At 42.9% G+C, this 13,721-nt stretch overlaps 2 protein-coding genes across 4 annotated transcripts in view; one reads left to right on the top strand and one right to left on the bottom strand.

Moving 5' to 3' along the window:
* LOC143831819 (cullin-associated NEDD8-dissociated protein 1-like) overlaps positions 1–2,589 on the bottom strand; it is a 38,018-nt gene extending 35,429 nt beyond the window's left edge. The window contains exon 1 of one of the 2 annotated variants that reach the window (XM_077325288.1): positions 2,422–2,589. The gene's annotated coding sequence lies outside the window, so the exon portion shown is untranslated. Of the gene's footprint in view, positions 1–508; positions 528–2,421 lie in introns of those variants that run through there. The other variant, XM_077325289.1, reaches the window with a different exon arrangement.
* SEC13 (SEC13 homolog, nuclear pore and COPII component) lies at positions 1,911–11,855 on the top strand. 2 transcript variants are annotated; one of them, XM_077325291.1, is made up of 9 exons: positions 1,911–2,135; positions 3,301–3,345; positions 4,551–4,666; positions 5,664–5,815; positions 6,958–7,091; positions 7,909–8,042; positions 9,450–9,570; positions 10,580–10,726; positions 11,513–11,855. In XM_077325291.1, the coding sequence occupies exons 1-9, from the start codon at positions 2,133–2,135 to the stop codon at positions 11,621–11,623; spliced, it is 963 nt and encodes a 320-aa protein (XP_077181406.1). In that variant the 5' UTR covers positions 1,911–2,132; the 3' UTR covers positions 11,624–11,855. The 2 variants fall into 2 exon arrangements, with proteins under 2 accessions (XP_077181406.1, XP_077181405.1); XM_077325290.1 differs by lacking the exon at positions 1,911–2,135 and adding an exon at positions 2,233–2,252.
* Positions 11,856–13,721: the final 1,866 nt, after the last annotated feature.

Raw genomic sequence — 13,721 nt, 5'->3', positions numbered from 1 at the left:
AGTATGACACATATTTAACAGTGGCACCAAGGACTACATATTGTTTGTCCTTGATGGAGAGTTTTCCAGCACTCTCATATTAAAATCTGTCAAACCGGGAATAGTTAAAGGTTGCGAATAACAGCTCCAGCCTTGGGTAGATATAAGCAACCGCCATTTGCTGTCTGATTGACAGACTCAACAGCACTCACAACAAGACCAAGTGCTTATAGTATAAAACCTTATTGCATACAAACTAAGGTGTCTTAGGCAGTAACATTAAAGCCATCTGGGTGAACATTTATACTTTGATGGCAAACTGACTCAAGAAAACACTTAAGAATTTGGAAAGCATTATTCTGAATTTGAATTAAAAAGTAGTATGGAGGATTATCTGAGGAGAGTTCAGTCCATCTCATTACAAACAAAATATAAATGACACAAGGTGAGGGAAGATACAATAAACATAGTAAACAAGGAAAAATAACAAAAAACAAAACTGAAGCATTAAAGGACAGTCTCAAATCACCCTTTTTATACAACTGTTCCTGTGTATGTGTTAAGTTCTATTAATCCAGTTCCTATGGCAAGTCTATGAATTAATGACCTCCAAAATGTCCTATTCTGACAGTCTTGCTCAGGTCTTGCAAACAGGGCCATGGTTCTGCCAAGACAACCTATCATCCTCTTCTTTTTCAACTGTATAGACCATCCCTCTTGCAAGTAGGCTCAGGGAGGTTTACAACATGTTACAATTCTGATTAAAATACAATAGAAGTCCATAATGCTCTGCTTTCCCATCACTCAGCCATTCATGTGGTCAAGTCAGTTGAGTTGCATGTTGGGTCTCCTTTTTTCCTGCTGCCTTCAACTCTTCCTAGCAGTATTGTTTTTTCCAGTATTTTTGCCTTCTCAGAAAATGATCAAAGTACAATAGATACAGGTTGGTTGTTTTAGCTTTCCAAGAAAGTTCAAGCTTGATTTGCTATAGAACCCACTTATTTGTCCTTTTGGCAGTCCACAGAATCAATTATCTTCCAACATCACTTTAACAAGGGAATCAGCTTTCTTCCTGTTAGCTTTCTTCAGTGTCCCATTTTCACACATACATATTAATGGGGAATATCATAATGTTATATTTCTTTATTTTGGTTGCCAGTGATACATCCTTACATTTTAGGATCTTTACTAGCTCCTTCATGGCTACCCCTGGCCTCCCCAGTCTTAATTTTCTGATTTCTTGATAGCAGCATCTCTTTTTGTCAATGACTGAGCCAAGATATTGAACAAGTTCAATTTCTTCTTTGTCAATTTCAAAGTTGTATAATTCCCCAGCAGTCATTACTTTTTTCTTCTTGATATTCAGCTGTAATTCTGCTTTGGCATTTTCTTGTTTCACCTTTATCAGTAGTTGTAATCACCTGTTTAGGAGCTTTAACAATTTCACACTTTGGGAGGAGAAATAATTGATGAAATCTCTCAGGCTACAATCCTAAAAACACATTTCTGGGAGTAAGCCTCTTTGACTAAAATGGGGTTTATTTCTGTGTAGACTTGGGCTTGCTCCAAAAATGAGCCATAACCCAAAAGCGGAGGAGGCTGCAAACAATGTGTGTGTGTTTTGTTTTTGTTTTTTGTTAAACGAAGACCCAACTTGCCGTTCTGCAACCCACTTATTTCAACCTAACCTATTTAGTGGGCTGAAGGGCAGTAAACCCACGCACATTACTGTCAATTCCTTCCTCCAATACTGTGGAGAAATACAGACATTTAATTGTACAAGACAAAGAAGTGAAACCGAGACAGAGGAGAGCAGAGGTTTGACGGAAGAGCCACCCGCATGCCAAACTTTCAGAACCCCGCCAGGGCCACAACAGTGGCAGGGGCTGGGCTGAGGAGCGAATCCAGTCGGCGGCCGGTTTCTGTGACCCTCTCAAGCGACTGGCCAAACGACCGGACGCCCTTCTTTCCCTCACGGAAGAAACCGGGCCCGAACAGCAGGCGGAACCTTTCTGCGTTGGTGCAATGCCGGCCGGAAAAATGTCGCGGTGGCGCGCGGAGCTCTAAGGCGATTTGCCACGTCTGAGAACCGCCGGGAGAGCAGCCGCTCGTGCAACTGGGGTCGGTCCCGCCGAGAACCGTCTGCGGTCGCCATGGTGAGCATCGGGGTGGGGGCCGGGAAGGGCCGTGATTAAAAGGCACATGCCGCCTGTTCGGCTATCTAGATCGGGCGTCCCCGGGAGTGGCAAGCGAGCGCTTCGCCTGCCTCGGAGGTCTGCTCCCGGCGACACAAGCCCCCCTTTCCCCGGGGCTTTCACGCCGGCAAGGGTCCTTCTAACCACATAAGGTTCCCTTGGCTGGATCGAGGCAAGGACGGGGGAAATGCCCCACTGCCTCAGTAGAGACTCAGTGAGAAGTTATTTAGCGGGCGAGGTAACCTACCTCCAGGCAGGTTGTCGAGAGCCTCAGTTGCCTGTTGCTGCTCTTTTATTCTCTCTTGTAAAGGGAGTGGGCCCCTCCCTCTCCCCTTGTTGCAAGTCCTCCGTGCATCCTCATTTGCAAGTTCTACCCTTTCCCTAAACCTGGCCACATCAACAGGCCTGCCATCATTTCTCAAGTAAAAAAAAACTTGTACCTCTGCCCCAGTCTCTTCAGCAATTGTAAAAGTTTTAGCTTTTAAGGCTCTTTCGCGGTCTGGTGGAATGAGCTCCCAGATTAGCTGAGGGCCCTGCAGGATCTTTCTGCATTCCGCCAGGCCTGTGAGATGGAGCTCTTCCGCCAGGTCTATGGTTGAGGCCAGCCCAGGAAGATCTGATACACTCCTGGCAGAGAAGAAGATCTGAATTGGAAGTCCCCACTAGCCGACCATCGCTGTGGGTGATGGGGCGGTGCTCGGGGTCCCCCAAGTTAGCTCTATGGGATTTGAATTGTCACCGCCATGGGTTTTTTTTCGATGGGTATTTTAATAGGGATAAGTGTTGTGTATTTTATTAGGGTTTTTAGTGAGGTCCACTAAAAACCCCAATAAAATACACAACATCCACAGCAATGGTCAGCTAGCAAAGGGGATGTTCTTTTCTAGATGGTATAGTTTATATCACCATTATTAGTAGGATGGCACATGAGGAAGATCTAGAATTAAGGTGAAGTGTTAACTGTGTAAGAATTGAAGTAGCAGCAGAATAAAAACATGAAGGTAATACTAGATCTTATCAAAGATGTACCAATTTTAACATCTGATGACTTGATTTACCAGATAAAAATCTAGACTTGGAATCTGTTACTGATTTTACCATTTCTAACAAAATATTTTCTCATTAGGTGTCTGTAATTAACACAGTGGATACGTCCCATGAAGACATGATAGTAAGTATTTGATATGTGAGGTGTCGTCGTCTCCATCCCCAATAAGAACATTGTTTGCTTAAAATGAGGATTTTTTTCTATACACCAGCCTTAAAAAAGCTATCTGCCAGGCACTCCTTCCCACTATGAAGTAAGAGGAGAAATAACAGAGGGGCTGTGTGTTTGTTTTCAGGGGGAGAGATGTCTTCGTTGATTATTCAAATGGAGTATGAACTGATGAGTACCCTTAGAACCATCCATTAGATTTTTATGTATTTGAGAACAAAAGGAGAGACCTAATGTTCACACGCTTTCTGCTTCTTTGAATTTTTTTTGTGCCTATAAGCCAGAATAGTTTAAAGATCTGAGATGGGCTCTAATAGCTTTTCTCCATTTTTTATAAGCCTGGAGCATGTTGGAGGAGAATTAAACTATTAACTGCTGCTGTGGATATACCCTCAGTGCATCTGATGAACTCTGATTCACGAATGCTAATACTGGAATAAATTTTGTTAGTCTTTAAATTGCTGCTGGATTTTCTTGTTGCAGTGTAAGAATAAGATTGCAGGGTTGATTCAAATGATGGGAAATGGAATTAAAAATCTAGAAGGCACAATCCACTTGAAGCATCTGCTCAGAAATAACTGACAATTATATAAAACAGTGGTATGTTTAAGTTGTCCTTCGCTTCAGTTGGACTTGTACAAGTGATGTTCTTCAGCGCTGTGTTTATATTATGTGATAAGCTATTGTCAGGACAAGTAATATGGGCCTTCTGGGTAACTAGTGAGTCGTTTGTCCTGGCCATCTTATTTTACAGTGTATTCTACATTACTCTTGTCTGCCTGGCCATTCCACACAAAATACTATCTAATGCAGTGATTATTTTAAAGCTAGCAACAAGGGGGATTAATTACTTCAAATTTCAAGCCCCCCCCCCCCCCAACCATGGGAGACTGGGCAATAAGATATTTGGGGACCTTAGCATGGTTTTACCAGTCTTCCCAATGCCATAATTACTTAAGGTATTGCCTTGTGAGGCAGTCTGCTACAGGACTGGTTGTTATTATGGTGTAGTGTAGCCTATAGATTCTCTTATTAGATGAACCACCCTTTGCCTTCCTACTGTATCTGTTGTCATTTGACGTATCAGGGTTAAAAAATCATTAGTATGAGCAAAATGAGAGTTAACAGGCAATGATGAAAGCTTTGTAACTACTTTCCAGCATGATGCGCAGATGGATTATTACGGCACTCGCTTGGCAACCTGCTCCTCAGACAGATCAGTGAAAATATTTGATGTCAGGAATGGAGGACAAATTCTGATAGCTGACTTAAGAGGGTGAGTAAGTTCGAGGCAAGACAATCCTTTGCTGCATTCCCCATTTTTAGCTTTTGGTTATCCACATAATTACTAGCTTAGTTAGCACAGTGGTTACATTTTGTTTGGGTTTTATTTACAGTTCTGTTCTTACTCAAGTATCAGTTTCTTGGAAGCTGTTTATTGAAGATGGTTTAAGAATTATCAATAGGTTTGTAACTTATTGAATGTTCTGTTTGCACTGAGGGCACCACTGGGGAGCAGTGGAAATTCAGAGTGACATTCAGATAAAGAGTTAGATTGCATAGGTGACAGCAGAAGAATCTACCCATACCTCTTTCCTGGAATAGTGGTTCCCCAGAGGAACTGATGAGAAAGGGGAAATGGATGGAGAAAAACTAAAGCACTTTGTTAAGAAATCAGCTCTTTGCCTTATGAATGTGCCTGGGAATTGTATATTGATAAATCCTCTTTGTATTGACCCTCATGACTCTGATTCCTCAAATCAGGCTCCATTGTGTAGTCTGCCACTGGGCTCTGTAGCCATGAGGAGCAAAGGCTGCCTGGCTGCAGAATGTAGAGCTCTAGAAGAGATATCCTTCTTTTGGGCATGGGGGCTGGCTTTGATTTATCTGGTTGGTAATTTTTAAAGTCAATGCATCCTGGTTTTTTTATTGTTGTGTTTTTTTGATGTTGTCATTTTTGAAGGAAGAAATTCTGTCTCTAATTACTTGGTATCTGTTCTGATGTGGGGGCCCATCAACCAGAATAAATATGCTCACAAGTCTGTTCTCAGAGCAGGTGTCTGCCACTCCAACAGGCGATGATGAAAGCTTTGTTGCTTCTGATGAAAGTTGCTGCTACTTGGCTTTTTCATTGAGATTTGCTTGTATCAGTAGCTTCATGCCATTGTACAGTTGTCGACAAGTTCAAAATGCAGTGGATATATAATAAGCAAAACTGAAGCGTCTTAGTATGCAAATATGTTCCTTCTTAAAACCTACATTATTTATTGTAGGCATGAAGGTCCAGTATGGCAAGTGGCCTGGGCTCATCCCATGTATGGAAACATCCTGGCCTCCTGTTCCTATGACCGGAAGGTTAACATCTGGAAAGAAGAAAATGGTACCTGGGAAAAGACGTATGAATACTCAGGCCATGATTCCTCAGGTATGGACGTTCTTCTCGTAATACTTGGACCAAAGTATTATACTTCTCTCTAGAGCAAGCTGATTAAAAACTTGTGCAGCTGTAGTGGTCACAGGCTTTCAGGTTCTTTAGTGTCCTTTTACATATAATGCTAGGCTGCACCTTGTTTGAGCTGTTCTGATTGTAGATCCTATGATCAGGCTCTTGAATCTTGGTTTGGTTCCTGCACTCCACTGGAGCTTAACTGTGTACACCTCCAGATTTCCTCCCTTGCTGTGGCCTACCTCCCAGTCATTAGGGGTCCACCAGTCACCATGTGGGAGTTTCTCTTTCTGGGCTCTTCTCTATTTCATATCATTCAAGGTTATTCTTCCAGAAATAGTTGAACTTAGCAGCATTTAGAGTTTCCAGTACTTTGGTCATTCTGCAATAGATAAATATGTGAAAGGGGTTTTGTCCTTGCCACCTAAAACATAGTTCAAAGTTCTTTTTTTCCTCTGCCTAAAACTGGGTACAGGAAACTATGCTCTTGTTTAAAACAATGCTTTCACCTGGCATGGGAAACACCTACAGTCCTTTCAGTTCTTTTATTGCACATCAAATCCTAATAAGTAAACAGGGAAGCTTCAGGAAAGCTGGAGTGATTCAAGCAGATAAAATTTGAAATCTAAGCGCTGTTTTCATAAGTTTTGATAGCAGTTGCACTTGGTATCAGATTGCCCAGTGGGTCTTGCCTTCGGCCTTTTTTCCCAGTGACCGCATCACCGCTTTGAATCTATCCTCTGTGATGTTTCCTTGCTATTGCAAGCAACGATGCTGCCTTCACCACTGGTGTTTGCAGATGCAGAAGAGTGGTATTACATGAATTGGCTGCTTGTGATAAAGCAGCACTGAAGATAACAAACTGCAGACTACCATAACAGTGTCACCACACACACACAAATTAGATAGGTTGTCTCTGCAAAAATCTTTTAAAAATAGCTTTTCAGCAGTCCGGCAGTGTAACTGGACAGTGTTTATCTTGTTTTGCAGAGCCTCCATATGCTGTTTTGGCTACATTTGTCACATCCACGCATATCTATAAGACCAGGGGGCATTTGCTTTCTCCTGGATTTCCAACTGATCTGTATAATAATTTCTTCTGTTTCTTTATTGTCTGGCAGTCAATTCTGTGTGTTGGGCACCACAAGACTACGGATTGATCCTGGCTTGTGGAAGCTCAGATGGGGCCATCTCTCTGTTGAGTTACACTGGTGATGGACAATGGGAAGTGAAAAAAATTGGCAATGCACACACAGTAAGTATATGTGCCAATTTTGCTCTTGAAAAGTTTCAAGTTAAGGCAGAAAGCTACCTGAGTGTCAGTAGCAATGGGCTTTAAGTTTCAAGAACAGAATATGTTGGCCACTGTATTAGGAGGCTATATATAGTATAAGGTCCTGTATTGATTCCCCAACATCTCCACATTAGGGGGGGAGACCATGGAGGAGAGAACGCAAAAGCAGGTTCAGTAGATCACTGGTCACACAGTGTTAGGGAATTTCATATATTCACAGAAATTAACATGGGCATTTAAGATTAGTTGATTTAGAACCCTAATTACTCTAAGGTATGTCTCTGCACGCAAGTATTATTTGATTCCCAGAAGGGCAGAAATGATGTGTGGATGTGTACCACCCATAAAGTGGCACAAACCAGTCAACAGTGTGCTTATCTGTTATGCCTTTTTAAACCAGAAAACTAGGTGGCACCCTGAGTATCTCTGTAGTTTGTAGCTGTTCAGAGCTATGACAGCCATTTACGTTCTCTTGCTCTTTCCTGTCATTGGAGGCTCCCTAACTGACTGCAAGAGCAACATGGAATGACCCAAGCTTCATAGCTGTAAGGATCAGGACAAGTGCTCCCCAACCTTTGTGGCTATCCACAATATGTACTATATCAATCTATGCTGTTGTTCTGGATTACGAGACAATTTTAGAGGAAAAAACAGTACTCAGGCAGCTGCTTCAATGGAAGTCAGCATATTCTGCCCAGTAGGTGTTTAGGCCTGACACCTGTGTGGTTGTCTTGACTGGAAATGGAAAGAAATAGCATAAATTTCTCACCTTTAATAGATTGGCTGCAATGCTGTTAGCTGGGCCCCCGCAGTGGTACCAGGAAGCCTTCTAGAGCAGCCATCAGGCCAGAAGCCAAACTACATCAAACGCTTTGCATCGGGTGGCTGTGACAACCTTATCAAGATTTGGAAGTAAGATCTCTTGAAACTTCTTGCAAAATAATTTCTGTGCTTATCTCATTTTCCACCTTTCACCCTTGGAATTATCATCTCATTAAAAAAACTATCGGATGATTTCTCCCCCCCTTTGGTCTTATTTTCGGTCATATATATATATATGTATTTCCCCCCCCCCCCATTATGGTTATGGCCAAGCGATACATGCAGTTAATACTCCGGCCCCTAAACCACTGGGTGATGCACTACCTTTTGTTTTGTATGGAGATTCCTCCGCATGGCTTACATTGTAATGTTGTCTCTCCTCCATTGTATTCATCACAATCAGTGAGGTAGATTAGGCTAAGAGCCAGTAATTAGCCTAGTGTCACCCCATCAGCTACCATGTGTGAATAGGGGTTCAGTCCTGGGTCCTGTAGATCTTAGTCCACAACACTATGCTGATTCTGTTCATCAATATTGGTTTGACCTTTAAAGTCCCAGATAATCAGGTATCTGAGTACTTTAAGATAGCCAGCTTGGTGTAGTGATTAAGAGCCGTGGCCTCTAATCTGAAGAACTGGGTTTGATTCCTCACTCTTCCACATGCTGGGTGACGGGCCGATGGCAGGTCTCAGAGCGCTCTCAACCTCATCTACCTCACAGAGTGCCTGTTGTGGAGAGAGGTAGGCAGCTATAAGCCACTTTGAGATTCCTTTAGGTAAACCAGGTTCTTTAAGAAGCATCCACTCACATAGACCGTTTATGCACTGGAGGTTTCATGCTGGGCTGCAGGCTGGAGTTTTAGTCATGGCAGGTTGCCCTACATCTTCCTGCACCCAAATGAGAGAGCATTTGGCATGGAACACCTCATCTGCCCCCGATTTGTGCTCCTGCATGGGAGCTGGGGCAATGAAGTTCCCAGTGCGTAAATGGTCATAGAGGCTGCCACATCTCTACACATTGGCTCTGAGGCCTCCCTGAAACTGTCATCTGCAAGGCCTTTTCAGAGGTCAACCCAATCTTGTAAAGCTGTTTAGAGGCTTGCATTCCTACTTCACTTTAAAGGGACTGGTGGCGAAGCATGAGCTGTGACAGAAATGTTCAAGTGCTGCCATTGCCGATTATTTTAGTTGGTGGCAGCTTTATTTCTCATGCGTATTTTACGCCTTTCCGTGTTTCGTTCACTGCCGTGGGTTCCTTTCAGCGTAAAAGCGGGAGAAACTCTTGATAAATAAAAATATGCACATGTTCTGTGTAGTGCTGTTTCCATGCTCCCAACTCTACCCTGAGCTTGGTCTACTCATTCTGTAAAGCCTCTGGGCAGGATCAAGAAATGGCCCACTCCAGTTTGAGAAAGCTGGAGATGAAGTTTGGGGAAAGTTGCTTTTGTGTGTGTTGCGCTCTCTCACTTTGCCCTGCCCCCTCCCCCAATCTTGGCAGAGAAGAAGACGGCCAGTGGAAAGAAGAACAGAAACTAGAGGCTCACAGTGATTGGGTCAGAGATGTCGCCTGGGCCCCCTCCATAGGCTTGCCAACAAGCACCATTGCCAGTTGCTCCCAGGTGAGGCCCAGAGCATAATGTTTGACTCCATATAGCCAGGATATAGCCGCCAGGACTCCTGGAACTGGTGACTCCTGTTTAAACACAGGCCATTGAAATCATTACATGCCATTTATTTTCATCAGATTGTTGGGGGTGGGTGGGGTATATATGTATGTATATTGGGATATGTTTACCCTGCTGAAAATGCAAGGAAGTGCAAGGAAGCTTAGAATTGAAGACATTGTACAACCAGGAAAAAAATCTCAATACTCTAAAAATATCCAGAGGTATCCAGATAGAATCCGCTTCTCGTAAAATGTCCCCATTTGAAGATGCCTCAATGGACATCTTTATGGGGGTTTTCTGAATAGAGCAGGCCGTCATGACAAGGACTTTATTCACTCCTCCTCTCTTTAGCAAAGGGTCTCTGAACTGAATCGCTAATGTCTGTCATACTATGTTGGGGCTTATGCCAGGAAAGTCTGGCTCTGAGATTTGCATGGCATCTGTCACAGAGGGCTCAAGTTGGTACCTTGAATTGTTCATGAAAACCAATAGGCAGCTAGAGCAGCAGCCACAGATGGAATATTAGCATACTGATATTGAGTAGGAGAGCAGCACCATTCTGTGTTTGCAGAAACCTTTAAAAATGTTCAAGGGTATTCCAAACCCATCTCTGCCAGAGCACTTCACCCTGTGTAAAGCAAACATTGAAAATAAGATAAAGTTTGAGTCCAATAGCACCTTTAAGACCAACAAAATTTTATTCGGGGTGTATGCTCTCGTTGGCATAGCACACTTCCTTAGACACAATGAAATGGGAATTAAAACTCCACGTATATAGCTAGAGGGCAGGCCATGAATTAGTGTATAGCATACATGCTCTTTGTATCTCTTGGACATCTCCATGATGCTGTGTACCAATTGTGTGTCTTGAGATATTGTGCCAGACTTCCCTTGATAAGGAGACAGTGAGATCATCTTCTTGCCTCCATTTGTCCTTTCAATTTTGTATGCTTTGTCCTAGGATGGACGAGTGTTTATCTGGACTTGCGATGATGCCTCTGGAAACTCATGGTCACCCAAATTGCTGCACAAATTTAATGATGTTGTTTGGCATGTTAGCTGGTCGATCACGGCGAATATCCTAGCAGTGTCAGGAGGGGACAACAAAGTGAGTATCTAAGCAGTTTCAATCATACTTTTAAAGCCATTTGGCCGTTTGCAGGTGTAGGTTGACAGGTGGAAGAGGCTGTTGATTATCTTGTTCCGAATATTTCAGCTGGAGCAAGTTCACTGGTAGCCATTGAACGAGACTTTCCTGCTATGTAATTTAAAACTGCAGCTGCTGAGATAGAAGCGTCTCTTATCACAAAGCTGAACCAACCACAAATGGTAAACCTGGAATTCTGGAAGTGTATTGCATTGCCGTAGTAGCCAAAGACACCGGCAGGGCAGAGAGAAGTGAAATTTGTGGAGTAAGGGGAACCAGACAGAACCCTGGACTGGGGCAAGAAGGATCATTGCAGATCTGCCTCTTGTCAAATGTACTTTATTATATGAAAGACTGATGGAATCAAATGAAATTAATGGACAGTAAGATCCCAATGCCACTAATTGAAGGGGAGGATTTATTTCCATCTATTTCCCTTTCCTTCTCCTACCCTTAGATTTGCTCCTTATGCTATGCCTCAGGCATAACAGCATTTTGAGAAAATCAGTGGGCTGCAATAAGGAGGAGACAGAGAAGTTCTGTTACCTTAACATTTAGTCTGGATCCAATCCACTGCACTTACTGAAGTATAGCTGCTTCTTTAGGAAATCTGGGGCTCCAGTATTTAAAATTGTTGTCAGGGAAAGCTTTTCTGTGTAAAGATCTGTGTTGCTGTGTACAGTGGATTCTGACAGGAAGGAACCTAGGCAAAACTAAACATTCCCATTCTGTCTTTGTTTCTTCCAGGTAACATTGTGGAAGGAATCTGTTGATGGACAATGGGCATGCATCAGCGACGTTAACAAGGGCCAAGGCGCAGTATCTGCTATTACAGAGGGACAGCAGAATGAACAGTGACAAGCTGATTAACAACAATCTGGAATTATCCATACAAGGAAATAGACATGATTTTTACTACTTTTCTTATTAAGCCAGCTGGGTAAACCAGATCTGTCTTACCTGGAATAATAAGCAAAAATGTATTTTCTGTTGAACGTTCTGTAGCTCTTTATGGTAATATGACATGCCTTGGTATTCATCCTTAGCCTTAATTGACATTTTGTAAAATTAAAGGCACACTACACCAAAAGCAATGCTTGGTACCTTTCCTTTGAGTGAGAATGTTTTTCATTTTAGTCTTTTACTCCTCCAGATTCAGAAAGAAGTTAAGTTTCTGTGGCTCGATACTTCTCCATCAGAATGATGTGCCCTATTTGCCACTGTGTCTTTGACATTTAAAGCTGAGTTGTGTTTTTTCTGTTCAGCATAAAAGGAAACCACTATATATTCTAGAATTTGATAGAAAATAATTTGAGCCTGAGAAGGCTGTTCAGAGAGGGAGCTACATTTTGTCTTGAGCTCCCTTTAATATGTGTGGTTGAAAATATAAATGCAAAATCTGACCTCCAAAGTTAATAAACTTGTTAAGCCACTGTTCTGTACAGTTCTTGGTTTAGATGACAATTTTGTTGAATCCTATTAAAACAGTCTTGGATGAACAGTTTGGAATGAATGGTTAAGTATTCTGGGAAATGTACCAGTAAATGTGAAGAATGAGAAGACAAAAAGGTTATTGATGCAGGAGGAGATCACTTTGTAGCTTCCTCTTGTTACGCTGACTGCTGTGGCCCTCTCTTCTAGACCCAGTAAATGAGTGTTGCTGTGTAGGGGCTCTCCTCAAAACCCCAGGATGGTCCACATGATATCAGCAAAAGCTCCCAATGCCTCTAGCCCAATTGACCTGATGCTTTGCTGAAGCTGCTGTAGGACAGCTGACCCAGCAGAATTAGATTTTTCAATATTATTGTCAGAATAGCTAGAAGCTTCATTTCCCAGTATGCACTAGAACTTCCGATGAAATAGGTGACGTATAGGGACAGGGGGAAGGGAAAGGGGGCCGTGGCTCAGTGGGCGAATGTCTTTTCATACAAAATTTTCTGGGTTCAAGCCCCAGTATATCAGCATTAAAACCAAAAAGGACCAGGTAATAAGGGATATGAAAGATGTCTAGCTGAGACCTTGGAGAGCTGCTGCCAGGCTGAGTGGGCAGTACTTATGTTCAAGGGCTGCTGGTGTGATTCGGTATAAGGTAGGAAACGATTCTTTTCCTGGCCAGCCTCTCACCATCACTATTGTAGCATAAAGCATAAAGAGTTCTGGGGGAGGGTTGGGGGATGGGAGGCTAAAGGGGGGGGTTCCCCCGTTGTCTGGATTCTCTGTTCAGGTTGAGTGTTACAAATCAAGCGCATGGGACAGACTCTGGCAGCATTACTAGTGGTGAGAATAAGATCTACTATGAAGCAAGGGAGGTGGGGATAAGGTAGCAAAGAGTGTCAGTACAGAAAACAGGCAAGTTGAATAGGTGTCCCAAGCCAACCTGCTGCACTACCTTGTCAGTCACTGATTGGGATGAAAGATGGGTGGGGACTCTGCCTTGTCAAGTCCTTAGAATGGATTGGTTTTTCACTTACCTGAGAGGCCCCTGCCAGGTTGGCTTGCAGCCAGTCATAAGCAAGAAGCCAACTCCTCAGAGTGGTGTTTGGTTGCCAGTGAGGGCCTTGGCAAACTGGATGGATACCACCCCCCATGCTTCCCACCACTGTGGGAAGGTATTTGGATCTGGGGAAGGTATTTGGGCCACCAATGAGAGACTCTCAGGTTCCCCTCTGCTGACACTCCATTTGGCTGTTCTTTTTACCATTATGGGCACAAAGGTAACCTGTTCCACTTTATAAAGTGATTTCAATGCAAAAAACAAGCAACCTCTAAACTTTAAAATGGTAAGAAAATTACCATCAGGACATTTAAGCCCCCCCCCCATACATTGTAGGGTGAGCAGCGGGCCATTGTAGAAATTATAAGGTATTTGGGGTGCTTAAAATAATGTAAATGCATTATTAGCATATTTTCTGTCTTATGTGTTCCCCTTTGTATCCCATCTTTCTACTCAGTGGGG

The sequence above is a fragment of the Paroedura picta genome, chromosome 3 (assembly GCF_049243985.1).
Source record: "Paroedura picta isolate Pp20150507F chromosome 3, Ppicta_v3.0, whole genome shotgun sequence".
NCBI classification, from domain to species: domain Eukaryota; kingdom Metazoa; phylum Chordata; class Lepidosauria; order Squamata; family Gekkonidae; genus Paroedura; species Paroedura picta.
The sequence above is the reverse complement of the archived record's forward strand: the minus strand, read 5'-3'. Positions and strand labels throughout refer to the sequence as shown.

Excerpts from the sequence above, each read along its gene's own strand:
- SEC13 (XM_077325291.1), top strand. Across the intron at positions 3,346-4,550 it reads CGTCCCATGAAGACATGATA|CATGATGCGCAGATGGATTA; the intron begins GTAAGTATTTGA and ends ACTACTTTCCAG. Across the intron at positions 7,092-7,908 it reads AAATTGGCAATGCACACACA|ATTGGCTGCAATGCTGTTAG; the intron begins GTAAGTATATGT and ends CACCTTTAATAG.